At 42.9% G+C, this 14,038-nt stretch overlaps 1 protein-coding gene across 3 annotated transcripts in view; it reads left to right on the forward strand.

Moving 5' to 3' along the window:
* Positions 1–14,038, forward strand: part of DCAF6 (DDB1 and CUL4 associated factor 6) — a 289,468-nt gene that overhangs the window by 86,287 nt on the left and 189,143 nt on the right. For all 3 annotated transcript variants that reach the window (XM_088482419.1, XM_088482420.1, XM_088482421.1), the window contains exon 7: positions 10,356–10,491. In XM_088482419.1, coding sequence (XP_088338545.1) covers positions 10,356–10,491 — 136 coding nt within the window. The remainder of the gene's footprint in view (positions 1–10,355; positions 10,492–14,038) is intronic.

Here is a 14,038-nt window from a genome sequence, read left to right on the forward strand (position 1 = left end):
TGTAGGGTGTTTGTTTTTAATTGTACTGCAAGTGACCTGAGATCATATCCCATTGACAGGATCCCTGGTTTGTGAAAGAGTTTTCAATGCTTATAAAGTAACCCCCAGGGTTTTGTTTTCAGGATTTCTTCATGTGAAAATTGACTTGTGCATGATTAAAGAAATCCTGAAAACATGACCTTTTGGAGTTATTTGAGGCTCTAAGGATGCATACACACACAGATGATATTTGGCCAAATCGGAACGACAAATCTGGCATATCGTGCAGTGTATGCCCGATTTCCGTGGTCGCATGCGATATCGTGTGATTGGCCATGCTGCACAGTCAATCACACGATATCGCATGTGAGGCTGTACAGTGATTGTTCCGTCATTCATTAAATCTTTTAAGTGTGTACCTGCAATCATGCGATGTCCAGGGTGAAGGCAAATCGCCCTGAACATCGGCACGATTGACGGTCGTTTAGGTGTGTACCCACCCTAAATCCCTAGTATAGGGAAAAGGAGGTGAAGCCTAAACAGCAGAGTGTACTAGCTTTGAAAGACAAAACATTATTGTATACTCTTGATAGTAGGAAATTGCCCTTCTATTGTTATCTGGCACCAGATAGCAATAGAACACTATTACAACTAATATATTTCTGAAAAGATTTAAGAGGGGCATAGATGCCCTAACGGGGCCCTTTCAAACTTGAAAAGTTAAAACAAAAATAAAAAAGGATAAACAAATATAAAACTTGTTTAAACTTAGGCACTAATGTAAAAATGAATGTCCATAAAATCAAAATCGCAAAGCAAAAAAAGTACCCAAATATTGTCCACCCAACCCCGAGTCCTTTCTCCACTTACATTCATCCTATGTATTGTGTACTTTTGTAAAATAAAGAAGATAAAAAAGTTGGATGTTTTGAATTTTGTTTTATGTAGAGGTGCAGTTGATACTACAGTCTTCCTGTATCAGTGATTAGAACCTCTCATCACTACTCCCTTCTCCTTCCACTATCTAACTTTCAGTCTGAGGCTTCCTGTCTGCCTCCATTCCTCTCCTGACGTGATGATACTGTCTGCGTTGCGTTTGACGATCTAATTGGCTAAAAAAAAGTGTACACCAGAGGTTCCCAAATGTGGTCGTCAAGGCACCCCAACAGTTCATGTTTTAGAGATATCCATGGTTGAGCACAGGTGGTTAAATCAAACTGACTGAGGTACTAATTAAGTCACCTGTGGTCAAGCATGGACATACTTAAAACCTGGACTATTGGGGTGCCCTGTGGAATGAGTTTGGGAAACTCTGGCGTGCACACATATGCTTAAAAAAAAATTATATATATATATATTTTTTTTTCTTTTAATGTATAGTACCAGGCAAAAGTTTGGACACACCTTCTCATTCAGTGGTAAATTATTTTCAACATAGTAGATAAATACTGAAGACATCAAAACTATGAAAGAACACATATGGAATTATGTTGTACACAAAAAACTGTTAAACAAATCAAAATATGTTTTATATTTTAGATTCCTCAAAGTAGCCCCTTTTTGCTTTGATGACAGCTTTGCACACTCTTAGCATTCTCTCAATCAGCTTCATGAGGTAGTCTCCTGGAATGGTTTTCCAACAGTCTTGAAGGAGTTCCCAGAGGTGCTGAAGACTTGTTGGCTGCTTTTCCTTCACTCTGTGGTCCAACTCATCCCAAACCAGCTCAATTGGGTTTAGGTTGGGTGATTGTTGAGGCCAGGTCATCTGACGCAGCACTCCATCACTTTCCTTCTTGGTCAAGTAGCCCTTACATAACCTGGAGGTGTGTTTGGGGTCATTGTCTTGTTGAAAAACAAATGATGGTCCCAGTAAGCACAAACTAGATGGGATGGCATGGCTATTCAGAATGCTGTGGTAGCCATGCTGGTTAAGTGTGCCTTGAATTTTGAATAAATCACCAACAGTGTCACCAGCAAAGCACCCCTACACCATCACACCTCCTCCATGCTTCACAGTGGGAACCACATATGCAGAAACCATCCGCTCACCTTCTCTGTGTCTCACAAAGACATGGCGGTTGGAACCAAAAATCTGAAATTTGGACTCATCAGACCAAAGTACAGATTTCCACTGGTCTAATTGTCCATTCCTTGTGTTTCTTGGCCCAAACAATTCTCCTCTTCTTGTTGTTCATCCTCAGTAGTGGCTTCTTCGCAGCAATACAACCATGAAGGCTTGATTCACGCAGTGTCCTCTGAACAGTTGGTGTTGTGATTTGTCTGCGACTTGAACTCTGTGAAGACATTATGTGGTCTCTAATCTGAGGTGCTGTTAAGTAGCGGTTTCTGAGGCTGATAACTCTAATGAACTTATCCTCTGCAGCAGAGGTAACTCTTGGTCTTCCTTTCCTGGGGCGGTCCTCATGAGAGCCAGTTTCATCATATCGTTTGATGGTTTTTGCAACTGCACTTGAGGATACATTCAAGGTTCTTGAAATTTTCTGTATCGACTGACCTTCATGTCTTAAAGTAATGGACGGTCATTTCTCTTTACTGAGTTGAGTGGTTGGTGCCATAATATGGATTACAACAGTAGTTAAATAGTGGTGTCCACTGTGTACTAACCCTACCTCTGCACAACACAACTGATGGTCTCAAACACATTAAGAAGGCAAGTAATTCCACAGATTGACTCTTGACAAGACACACCTGTTAATTCAAAACCATTCCAGGAGACTACCTCATGAAGCTGATTGAGAGAATGCCAAGAGTGTGCAAGCTGTCATCAAAGCAAAAGGTGGCTACTTTGAGGAATCTAAAATATAAACCATATTTTGATTTGTTTAACAGTTTTTTGTTTACAACATAATTCCATATGTGTTCTTTCATAGTTTGATGTCTTCAGTATTAATCTACTATGTTGAAAATAATTTAAATAAACGAAAAACATTGAATGAGAAGGTGTGTCCAAACTTTTGACTGGTACTGTGTATATGTATGTGTGTGTGTATGTATATATATATATATATATGACAGCAAGGGAAATAAGGCGGCACTCAGAGACTCCAGTCTTCAAACAAATGAACCCATAACCAGGGTGTTTATGACCACACAAATAAACATCCTGGTTATGGGTTCATTTGTTTGAAGACTGGAGTCTCTGAGTGCCACCTTATTTCCCTTGCTGTCTATATTGTGGGGGTGCACCGGAGCAAATATTCATGAGAGAGCACTGGAGTGCCGGAGCCTTTCTTTGTGTGTGTATATATATATATATATATATATAATATGTGTGTGTGTATGTATGTATGTATATGTATATGTGTGTGTATATATTATAGTGATATAGTCAGGGATAGGGGGTCCCTCTCCTGGGGTAGATGGACGCCTCCTTACACACAGCAGCCAGGAAGCAGCACACCATTCCAGGGTTTTCATGCAAGCTGGTCGGAACCAGTTTTATTGTGCAATATAAACAACAAAATAAACAAAACATAAAAATAAGTCCTTGCCCGTCTGGGCACTAACTAGACAGGTTATTCCCTCTCTACAACTGGCAGGGCCTACTGCCTTACCACAAAGCACAAACCCTTTCAGATATCAGTGTCTCTGAACAAACCTCAGTGTCTGTTCTCCCCAGGGTATGTGAGACACTGAACCAAAACTTAACACAGCTTATATGAGCTACTTCCAGGTGCAACTACTAATCAGCCTGCTCCCAGACTGAAAGGCCCAACACCTGGAATGCCTGTGGATGGAACCCTCCCTCTCATCTCACATCCACACCCCCAGGACCCATTATCCGGTTTTTACCAAAAGCCGACACTTCTGGTCTGTTTGGCATAACAGACTTTCCCTGGGGTTTTTTAAACACCTATGAAAGGAATCTGGGACACTCATATATGCCATCCCAGACTTCTCCAGTGGTTCCATCACAAAATTATATATATAATTATATATATATTAATATAAATATATATATATAATTTTCTTTTCAGTAAATAGAGATTTAAGAGCGCCTACTAGTGTAAAAACAATTATAAAGTGCATTAAAGTATGAGAGGATCAAGAGACTTATCTTTAAAAAGGAATGGTCTTCGGTCACCTGACCATCAAGTAAGTTCGATATATATGCAAAAGAAAAGCATAAAAATCACGCATAGTGTGTACCATATGGATATGTTCAGTGGAATGGATATTATTCACATATAAATATACATATATTTCTTTACCCAGCAACACATGCTCCCTTTCCCCTATACCCCATCCCTTCAGCCAGAGAGCCAGTATTAGTTTGGTGCCTAAAGGAGTAGGCATGGTTTTGGACGTGCAAACTGCAGCCTCTGCTAGTTACTTACTTTTACTTAAATTTGTTTAATTTTATTTTCATTCACTGAGCGGGCAGCGGGCCAGTGTCATCGCCGATGCTCCACCGCTGCCCCTGTACCGGTGGCCGGAGCACTGGCTACAGGGTCAGTGACCCTAGCCTGCCCCGACACACACAGACTGGAGCACAGTCACGGGCAGAACGTCGGGGACAGGTAAGGTGGCTCTCTGTTTGCAGAGAGGCGCTTGTTAGTGGCTGCTTTCCGCCGGTCAGGGAGGCAGCTGGCGATGGGTTCCCGGTTGTCTTCACACCCCCACTGGACCACCAGGATAGTGGTTGTAACTGGCAACGCTCATTATGAGCGACACACATTCCCTGGGGTTGGCCGGATGGAGAGGCCCGCTTTTGCCATTAGCTTATCCCTCCCCCCTTGGCGTGTCCCCTGTTGTAGGATACCCGCCACAGTGCTGCTCTTCTCTCCCCTCCCCTCTGCGGACGCCGGGTGGCCATTTTCACATTGCCTCCCCTATACCTCACAACCAGGTGTTAGAAACAAGCTCCATTCTCCCCTGTTGGGGTTTGATTGTTGAGAAGTCATTGGCCAGTATTTGCAGTATCGCATTTATCCTGCACTGAATGTATTTCTGTGTGCTTGCAGTTAGATAGTGCTGTTTTATTCTACTAATTTTCTACCTGTGTCTGTCTTAAAACGGGTACTTGAAATGAGGATTCCAGACAGGCAGACACTGCACCTTAGCATACGTGAATTTAGGCCTGCACACATACAGGCACATAACATAAAATAAACAAATATAAAAGTCTCCACACTACTTGTGCTAATCAGTCAGCAGTGGCTTGCAGCCACAATTTGGGCATGCTCTCCCAGCATAGTCCTTGGACACTGGCACTGCAACACTGTGTCCCTACTTCCTGGCTGCTACTTGGCATCAGGGCAATGAGCATCATTTGTGTGACCATTTTAAACCCTTCCTGTGCTCCAGTGATTATTCCAGCTGAGTCTGTGTAAATGTAAAATTCTGCAATTCCACACCTCCACTGCTAATGCAGGATGCACAAGTTTCACTCCAGCCTCCCTTGGAGGGAGCTGATTCCACCAGAATGTGGGTAATTCAGGTGAGAGACGATCCCTCTCACCACACAGACCCCCCCTTTCGATTTTTCAAGCTTGGGGAAGTGTACATCTTCTTTTGCGACAACCTACTCCACTCTGCTTTCTCAAACTTCCAGGACAATGCGTCCGCGTTTCTATGTTGAGCTCCTCCTGGCCTATGCTGTATGACAAACTTGTACTGCTGGATGGTCAAGAACTAGCGTGTCACTCTGGATTTAACTTCTTTATTAAGGTGCATCCACCTCAGAGGTGCGTGATCAGTGACCAAGACAAATTCTCTTCCCAGGATAATACTTCAGGGCTTCTACTGCCCACTTTATCGCCAAGCATTCTAGCTCAACTATGGCGTATCTTGTCTCTCGTGGTGACAGGTTTCTACTTAAGTAGAGGATCGGCTTCTCTTCGCCTGCAATGGACTGTGACAAAACCGCTCCTAAGCCTGTCGTGGAGGCATCAGTTTGCAAGACAGTATTTTCTGAAATCCGGTGCCTGCAAAACAGGTTTGTAACACAGAGACATCCTCATATCTTCCCAGGCTGCTTAAATTGTTTTGGTCAAGAGAATCTTTTCCAGTTGAGCTTTCTTAATGGTCTCAGTCAGTGGTAAAGCTCTGGACGCAAAATTTGGAATGAAACGACTATAATTGCCTTGCATCCCAATGAAATTTCTAATTTGTTTCTTGGTGGAGGGTCTTGACCAGGACTGAATCGCCTCCACTTTCCGAATTTGGGGTTTCACTTGCCTATTGCCAATCACATGCCCGAGGTAATTGGCCTCTGAAAGTTCAATGGTACACTTGGCTGGATTAGCTGTAAACCTGTGCTGTTGTAAGCTGTTTAGCACTTCTTGGACTTTGGGCAAGTGTTCTTCCCAATTTTCTGTATAGATGACAATGTCGTCTAGATAGGCTGTCTGGCGAGTTCTACAACCTGCTTCCGAATAGGGACCCCTGGTAGCAGGGCTCATTCATGGAAGCTCTGCGCTTTCCCAGTAGGAGTGAGACCTGACCTAGTCAGAATAGCACTTTTGACTAGGTCATATTTCTCTGCATTAGCAGAGGACAAATCGGCATAGGCTTTCTGAGCCTCACCAGTGAGATAGGTGGCAAGTCAATCAGCCCAAGTGTCTGCTGGCCACTTTAAGCGCTGTGCCACCCTTTCAAATATCAGCAAATACACCTCTGGGTCATCTGAGGAAGACCTTTTCTTCAGATGCCCAGCACCTGTTGTGCCCATTGACTGGGTCACTAACTGTAACATTTGTTGCTCTGTCTTTTGGTGAGAGGCCAACAAATTTACTATAGCGCAGCAAACTTCCTCCATTTTTATAGTGGGAGGGGTATGTACAAGTGTAGGTGCTTTTAGATATCAAGCCAGTATACACAAATATCTTTGTCAGAAAATCAATTGTAATTCACGTTTAACAGAGAAAAAGAAAACACTGCTGCTTTTTTTATTTTTCCTCTGGCAATGCAGGGGTTAAGCAGAACACAGGAAAGAAAAACTGCCTTTCTCTTCCAGCACCGTAGTGCTTACATAGACCTCAGTATGTGTGTCTTGCTCTTGTTAAGTCAACAGATGAACGTAATTAGACAGCATACTAGCTGGTTTAAATACTAATCAGCATTTGCTATATCTCAAGTACCTTAGTAAAAACAAAGCAAAGTAACCATTTTTTTTCTCCGTGCACATTAACAGCTTTTGCACAATGCAAAGCAAGTTAGTGTCCTTAATATAACTGCTTTTTTTCTGGTTCACCAACCATACTTGCGTATACTGTTCTGCCTTGTCATTTCCTTTTCCACGCTGGAAGTGGCTGCCGTATGCGTTGTGACAATTCAGTGCAGCTCCGAGCCACCATATGTAAAACGGGTACTTGAAATGAGGATTCCAGACAGGCAGGTATTTTTGGTAAAGCAGTGGCTTTTTAATAGCAGCAAACACTGCACCTTAGCATACGTGAGTTTAGGCCTGCACATATACAGGCACATATAAAATAAACAAACAAACATAAAAGTCTCAGCACTCCTTGTGCTAATCAGTCAGCAGTGGCTTGCAGCCACAATTTGGGCATGCTCTTCCAGCATAGCCCTTGGACCCTGGCACTACAACACTGTGTCCCTACTTCCTGGCTGCTACTCGGCATCAGGGCAACGAGCATCAGGTGTGTGAGAGTATTAAACCCTTCCTGTGCTCCAGTGATTATTCCAGATGGGTCTGTGTAAATGTGAAGCCCTGGAATTCCACACCTCCACTGCTAATGCAGAATGCACAGGTTTCACTCCAGCCTCCCTTGGAGGGAGCTGATTCCACCAGAATGTGGGTAATTCAGGTGAGAGACAATCCCTCTCACCATGCTATTCTTGTATACTGTTTTAACATTCCTTATGCTTCTTTCATAATTCTAGTATAACCACTGTTAGTGGTTAGTTGAGTTGGAGGTACACACTTGTTTATAAGGTGCCCATTATTTCAGTGTTTTACTATGATTCACTATTATATACTGTAGGGGGTACCACTTATATTCTTAGGTGGTCCTTTAAACAGTGTTTAAAGGACCAGGGAGGGAGGCACTGCTGTATTGCACACAGTTTCTAGTCAGAACTATTCTGTGTGTATTTCAGCTGTGACCCAAGATCAGTATGGTTTGTGTGAGACTTGCTTTGCAGGGACACAGAGTGGGAGCACATTAGGCCATGGGTCCCCTTCAAGAACCAGCATGGGCATCCACCTTGACACCTGAACCGGCATGGGTTCAAGGTTTGTCTTAGTCGGTCTTGTGGACTTGTGCAGGTATCCAACTCACTATAACAGAGGCTAGATCAACTGTCTGTGCGGAAGTCATCTAGGCGAGACTAATCTGTTCCTTTCCTTTCAGGCTACAACTCAATCGGGACTCCCCCCTGTTTTGAGGATGATGTATCTGTTACGTCAGATGTGGAAACATTGTTTGTTACAGAGGACTCACAAGTGCCAGGTGTATGTGGGGGCTTTGTTCAAGGCAGTCAGGTCTGCTCTCGTACTTATGAATTCTGACACCATGCCCTGGCAGAGGCTTGGACACACCCTTAAAATGTGTTTCATAGTATCCAAATGCATTTTTCTTTTACTTTTACCCTCTCAAGTCCACTGACCAACCGGTCAGTGGCCTTGACCGTTTGGTCAAATCCACTACCCTGGCTATCCCTAATGCGTCATCTCTTAGGAACATTACAGATGGAAAATATGGATTTAAGAAATTTTCCATTTTCCTAACCAGGTGCGGCTCTTCGTCCAGCTCTTCTGCTTGTGTGGCCAAAACCTTAGGGCAAAGGGCAGACTCTTGAGGAAGTACTGTACCCACCGATCCGAATTGCTATCCAGGATGGAGCTCATTCATGAGGTCAGTGTTTAACTGGGGAAGCGGCCGTTGACTCTGGCCTCCTTTCCTCTAAGGTCTTTGCTTCTGCAGTAGCTTCCAGGCGAGTGCTCTGGCTGTGTATTTTGAGCGCTGACTTTGAATCCAAAAAAGGTTCTGGAATCATTACCTTTCTCAGGTAATATCTTGTTTGAGCCCAAACTGGATAAAATTGTGGTTACAGTAGCGGCTTCCAAGACAGAGTTCCATCTGTCAGCAATACCTAAGTCAAAGCCAGAGGACAGTCCTACTCAAGATCACAGGGCCCTTCCTCTAAAGGTTCAAGGTCCTGAGGTTGGCTATCCTGCTTGACCCATCAGCCAGCTCTCAAGCCAACTGACAAACCAGCGGCATGACTGGATGGGCCCCTCTCTGGGACTTCCCAGTGTGGGGAACCATCTTCTACTCTTTGCAGAGATCTTGCTGTTAACAACTTTAGATGCTTGGGTAAGAGGCGTCATTGCCCGGGGTTTACACTCTCACCATCTGGGATAGTCCTTCAAGCCAGTTCTTTTACATAGGTCTGCTGTCATAACCCGGAAAGGCAGTGGCTTTGAGGAACTCCATCCAGTCTCTGCTGGCCTTCCATGTCATTGTGCAAGTTCCTCCTCCTCAAACCCTAAAATCTTTCTATACCAACCTGTTTCTCATTCAGAAGCCAGACCACTCCTCCTGCCCAATCCTCACCCTCAACAAGTACCTCAGAGTTCCACAATTCCGGATGGAATCTTTTCGCTCGATGATTCTGCCAATGGAATCGGGGGACTACATGGCTTTCTTGGATATCCAAGATGCCTATTTGCGCATTCCCATACGACAATCATCAACATTTCCTCAAGTTTTTGGTGCGAGAGTATCACTACCAATTCCGAGCATTGCCATTTAGGCTTACTGGAGTACCTCAGCTTGTTTTGCTGGGAAAATTATTCTAACTAGTTGATGCTCAGGCTCCCCTGCTCCACTCTATACCCCACGGTTCCCAGTGTCCCCAGAGAAAAGGATTTAACAGGTAATGACAAAAATCCCCTTGTATTATGCTCTAAGAAAAGAAAGCCCGATCTATTTAGAGGGGGTGGGGGACAATATAAAATATGCTTGGAATGACAATAAAAAAAAATGTCTCCAAGCGAAACTGATGCATCTTCAAGACATAAACTTGGACTAGTCATGAAGGGTAAACATTTTTCAGCCTTTAAGTAGGTAACCCATAATTGGATATTATTCTAACCCATCAATGTGTACCCAAGTCCGGAATTAGAACCACAGTTTGGTACAATGGTATTTGGTGATATACAACTGGAATTAAAAAAAATATATATTAAATTTTGTAAAAAATAATAATAAAAAATAGTTTTTTACCTTGCACTGCTTTTCAGAAAAGTGATTCAGGAAAAAAAAGGTAGTTACATCAATGTGTTCTAAAACTATTTAATATGTAGCTTTTTTATTTTCTGTAGGTATAACAGAAAAGTAATAACACTTACAGTTTATTTTCTTTTATTTTCTTTTATTTTGTTTTAGGATGTTTTAATTTATTGCAGACGTGCTGCTACCTCAATAACGGTTTGTCCTCCAGCTCCATATTACCTTGCAGTTGGCTGCTCGGATAGTTCTGTGAGAATATATGATCGGCGAATGCTTGGAACCGGAATCGCAAGTATGTTACAAGCTACATGTTATAAAGCCTGCCAACCTGTAGAGTGAACTGGTACATTACATACCGTTTTGCAGACCTACATTGTCCTTTAAGTGATTATCTTAGTTAATGACAATTACCCAGTGTCAATGTTTTTTTAAGTCCAACAATGTAAGGTTTGTGATTAGTTTAACAAAAACATATTTTGTGCACTATGCTCTCAGAATTGTGGTTACTTGTCAAAATGCAACAGGAACAGTAAAAAATTTCTATATTACGTTCAACCTACTTACATTTTCAGACAACCCCATCATTAATTTAAACATTTCAGTTTTCGTCTAATATTTAGCCTTATTTGTGTCCTAAATTAGTCATCCAATGAGAGTGTGGGGACATTAGGGACTGTCTTTATTACATATTTTGTGGGGCTTTTAAGCTAATGTACAACATGAAGATGCTAAATTCCTTTAAAGGTATAGAGTTGATCTTAGGTTTTTGACACCTCTGAAAGATCTTTTTATCATGATGATGAGGTCTGACTTAGCAAAGCTAAACACCATCTGCCTTAATAGCATATAATGCTTTACTACAATGTGCACATTTGCTTCTATATGAACTCTTAGGTACTGTATGGCTCTGCATTTTGGAGCGTATAAACTGTTGGCATATGCATATTTTAATAGGTAAAATATGCTAATTCTTCAGCCAATTCTGCATTCGCAACTATGTTTTGGGCCGCTCCACTATTTAAGGGTGTGGTACAAAATGTTGAAAATCAGAATGTCATCATAGACGGGAGGTCAATATGTCAGACAGTTGGCATGTTGACAATGCAGATTTCTGTTGGCAAGGTGAATATCTGTTACCCTAACCACAGAGCTTATTCCTAACCGTAAAATCGTGCAAAAATCGCTTGTTAACATTCTGACCATGCCGACATTCTGAGTGTCAAAATTATAAACGTATATCCTATTTAAATAGAACATTTTATTTTTGCTAAATTAGAATTGCTAATATTTTGTGAAAAGGAAATACGCACATTTTATTTTTGCAAAATTATAATTATCATTAATATTTTGTGAAAAGGAAATGTTCTCTTTAAATAGTAGTGTGACCCAACAGATGTAGGGGGAATTCAATTACCCCTGATAAATTATTGGAGGTGAAAAAGGGAGGTAGCCTTGGGCTTTATCGCCCAATGGGGATGCAGTCAGGAAGCTGACGGTCGAAATGCCGACCGCCGGCTTCCCAACTGTGCAATCCCGACAGGGGACTAAAGATAGGCGTCGAAATACCGACGCCTATAATTATCCCTACTTCGGGAGCCTGAACAAAGGTAAGCCGGGCAGCGGGTGCGGACAACCCTGGGGGGGGGGGGTTTGGGGTTAGGTTAGTGGCTCCCCGTGGTTACTTAGGGATAGGCATCCCCCCGGGAGGGTTAGGCCAGGGAAAGGGGGGTTTAGGGTTAGGCACCCCAAGGGGGAGGTTAGGGTTAGGCACCCTCCTATGAGGGTTAGGCTGCGAGGAGAGGGGGGTTAGGTTTAGGCACTTACGGGTGGGGGGTTAGGGTTAGGCACCCCTGAGGGAGGGTTAGGTGGGGGAGAGGGTTAGGTTAGTATACTTACCTGTCGGGATCTTCACTGCTGCCGGTCTTCCAGCGTCGGGATTTGAATCAATTCATACCGATCCCATTCAATGAGGCTCCCTTTTGCCCCCGATAGCTGTGTTTTATCGCCTGTTAAATAAATGAATGTGTTAATTCGGTGTTAACACCCAGAACCTGTGAAAAATGTAAAAATTTGGGCGTTAAGTATGCTGTTATCAGGTAATAAAAGACACTTATCAGGGATTTCTCATGAGACCCGAAAAAAAATCCCTGTTAAGTGGGGCTAATTGAATAGCCCCATGCGATCAATTAGACCGCGGTAAATTACTGTAGCTAATCGAATCTCACCCATAGTCGCAAAATGCAGAATTGGCACAAAATTGCCATATTTTATCCTAAAAAAAAATGCAAAAAGGTGCTTATATGTGCCTAAATTCAGAGTTGTACAGAACCTTCAGACAGCATATGGAAACAAAATCAATCCAATTACATAATTTAAGACCTAAATAAGGTGATAATTATCACCTTATTTATGTCTTAAATTATATAATTAGATTGAGAGTAAACATGGGCCATCTGTCATTAGGAGGTGCAAAATGTTTTTACCTCTAATTTATCTTGAAACGTTTGAATAGTTTTTGTTTCTGGAACTTGCGTTGCACCAGCCTCTTGAATTTGATAGAATATGTTGAAATAAAACTTTTACCATTTTCTTTTCGCCTATACTGTCATTTTACATGAATATTGTAGATGTTATAATATGTACAAATTAAAATGTTTGTTAAAAAAATGTGCTGTTATCAGTCTTTATATGAACTGAAAATGTATGAATTATGGCAAAACATTCTCACTGTCCTAATCCTTTATAAACTAGCTAAAAATATAATTTATTATGTTTATCACAGATAGTCACAGGACTGTTGGAGTTCATGCACGTGTTTGTAGCCAATGCTCATTCTCCCAAGTTTTTCTTTAACCCAGGGAGCCCTTTTCTAAGTCTGGTAGATGGACTGCTTCAAGGTCTAGAATTTAGGGCCTGATTCACACCCGCTCGCAAGCACTATGCGCTCGCGAGCGGATCAATGTTTGACCACTGCGCACGCCGGAGCCGGCTCCGACGTGCGCATGCGTGAGACCCGGCTAGCGACGGGCGCTCCGTCGCTATGGGTCTCGCACCAAAGCGGGGCAGCTGTCTATTTTGATTGACAGCTTACCCCGTTTTGGAGGCTGGCAGGGGGGGTAGCTGGCCAAACGGAGGCGTTCCCGAAGGAACGCCTGCCGTTTGGGGGCGGGCCCCACTGACATCATGAGTGATGTCAGTGGGTGAGCTTCCGGCTCTAATAGAGTCGAAAGCTCACTGGGGCTTGCGGGAACGAGACCCTACCACAAGGGTCTCGTCGCAAGCCCCGATGGTCGAGACCATCGCGACCATCACCTGGCCGCTCGCAATAGCTGTGGGTGGTCACCCACAACTAAGCGAGCAGCCAGGAGGCCGCACAAAAAAAAATAATAAAAAGCCCTGATTCAGAGCGAGCGCTTTTTCAGAGTGTCCGGCTCTGAATCAGGCCCTTAGTCCAGTTGCACTTACCAGCTGAGTTTTCTTAAAACTGTGGTGGGGCTTGATATCTCATTGTCATTAGAGCTCAGTAGAGCAAAGGCTAGTAAGACCTATATAAGCTGCCTTACTAGCAGTACATATTTTTTTTGATGGTTGATGAACAGCTCAATTGCTGTAGTGACCCTGTGTCCAGTGACTTTGAAGATGGGCTCACCAACCTTCTATGTTGGTATCCTTTGTGATATCAACCGAACCATGGGGAAGTCACTAGTATGGGCAGATTATAATTTATACCATGGCAGCTTCTGGCAAATTGAGTCCGTGATGATTATTAGCCACTTACTGTAGCTATTTGACTGAATCCATAAACACTATTAGTTTGCCGGTCAATTGCATGCCGACTC

The sequence above is a fragment of the Taudactylus pleione genome, unplaced genomic scaffold (assembly GCF_031769625.1).
Source record: "Taudactylus pleione unplaced genomic scaffold, aTauple2 ptg000288l, whole genome shotgun sequence".
Taxonomy (NCBI): Eukaryota; Metazoa; Chordata; class Amphibia; order Anura; family Myobatrachidae; genus Taudactylus; species Taudactylus pleione.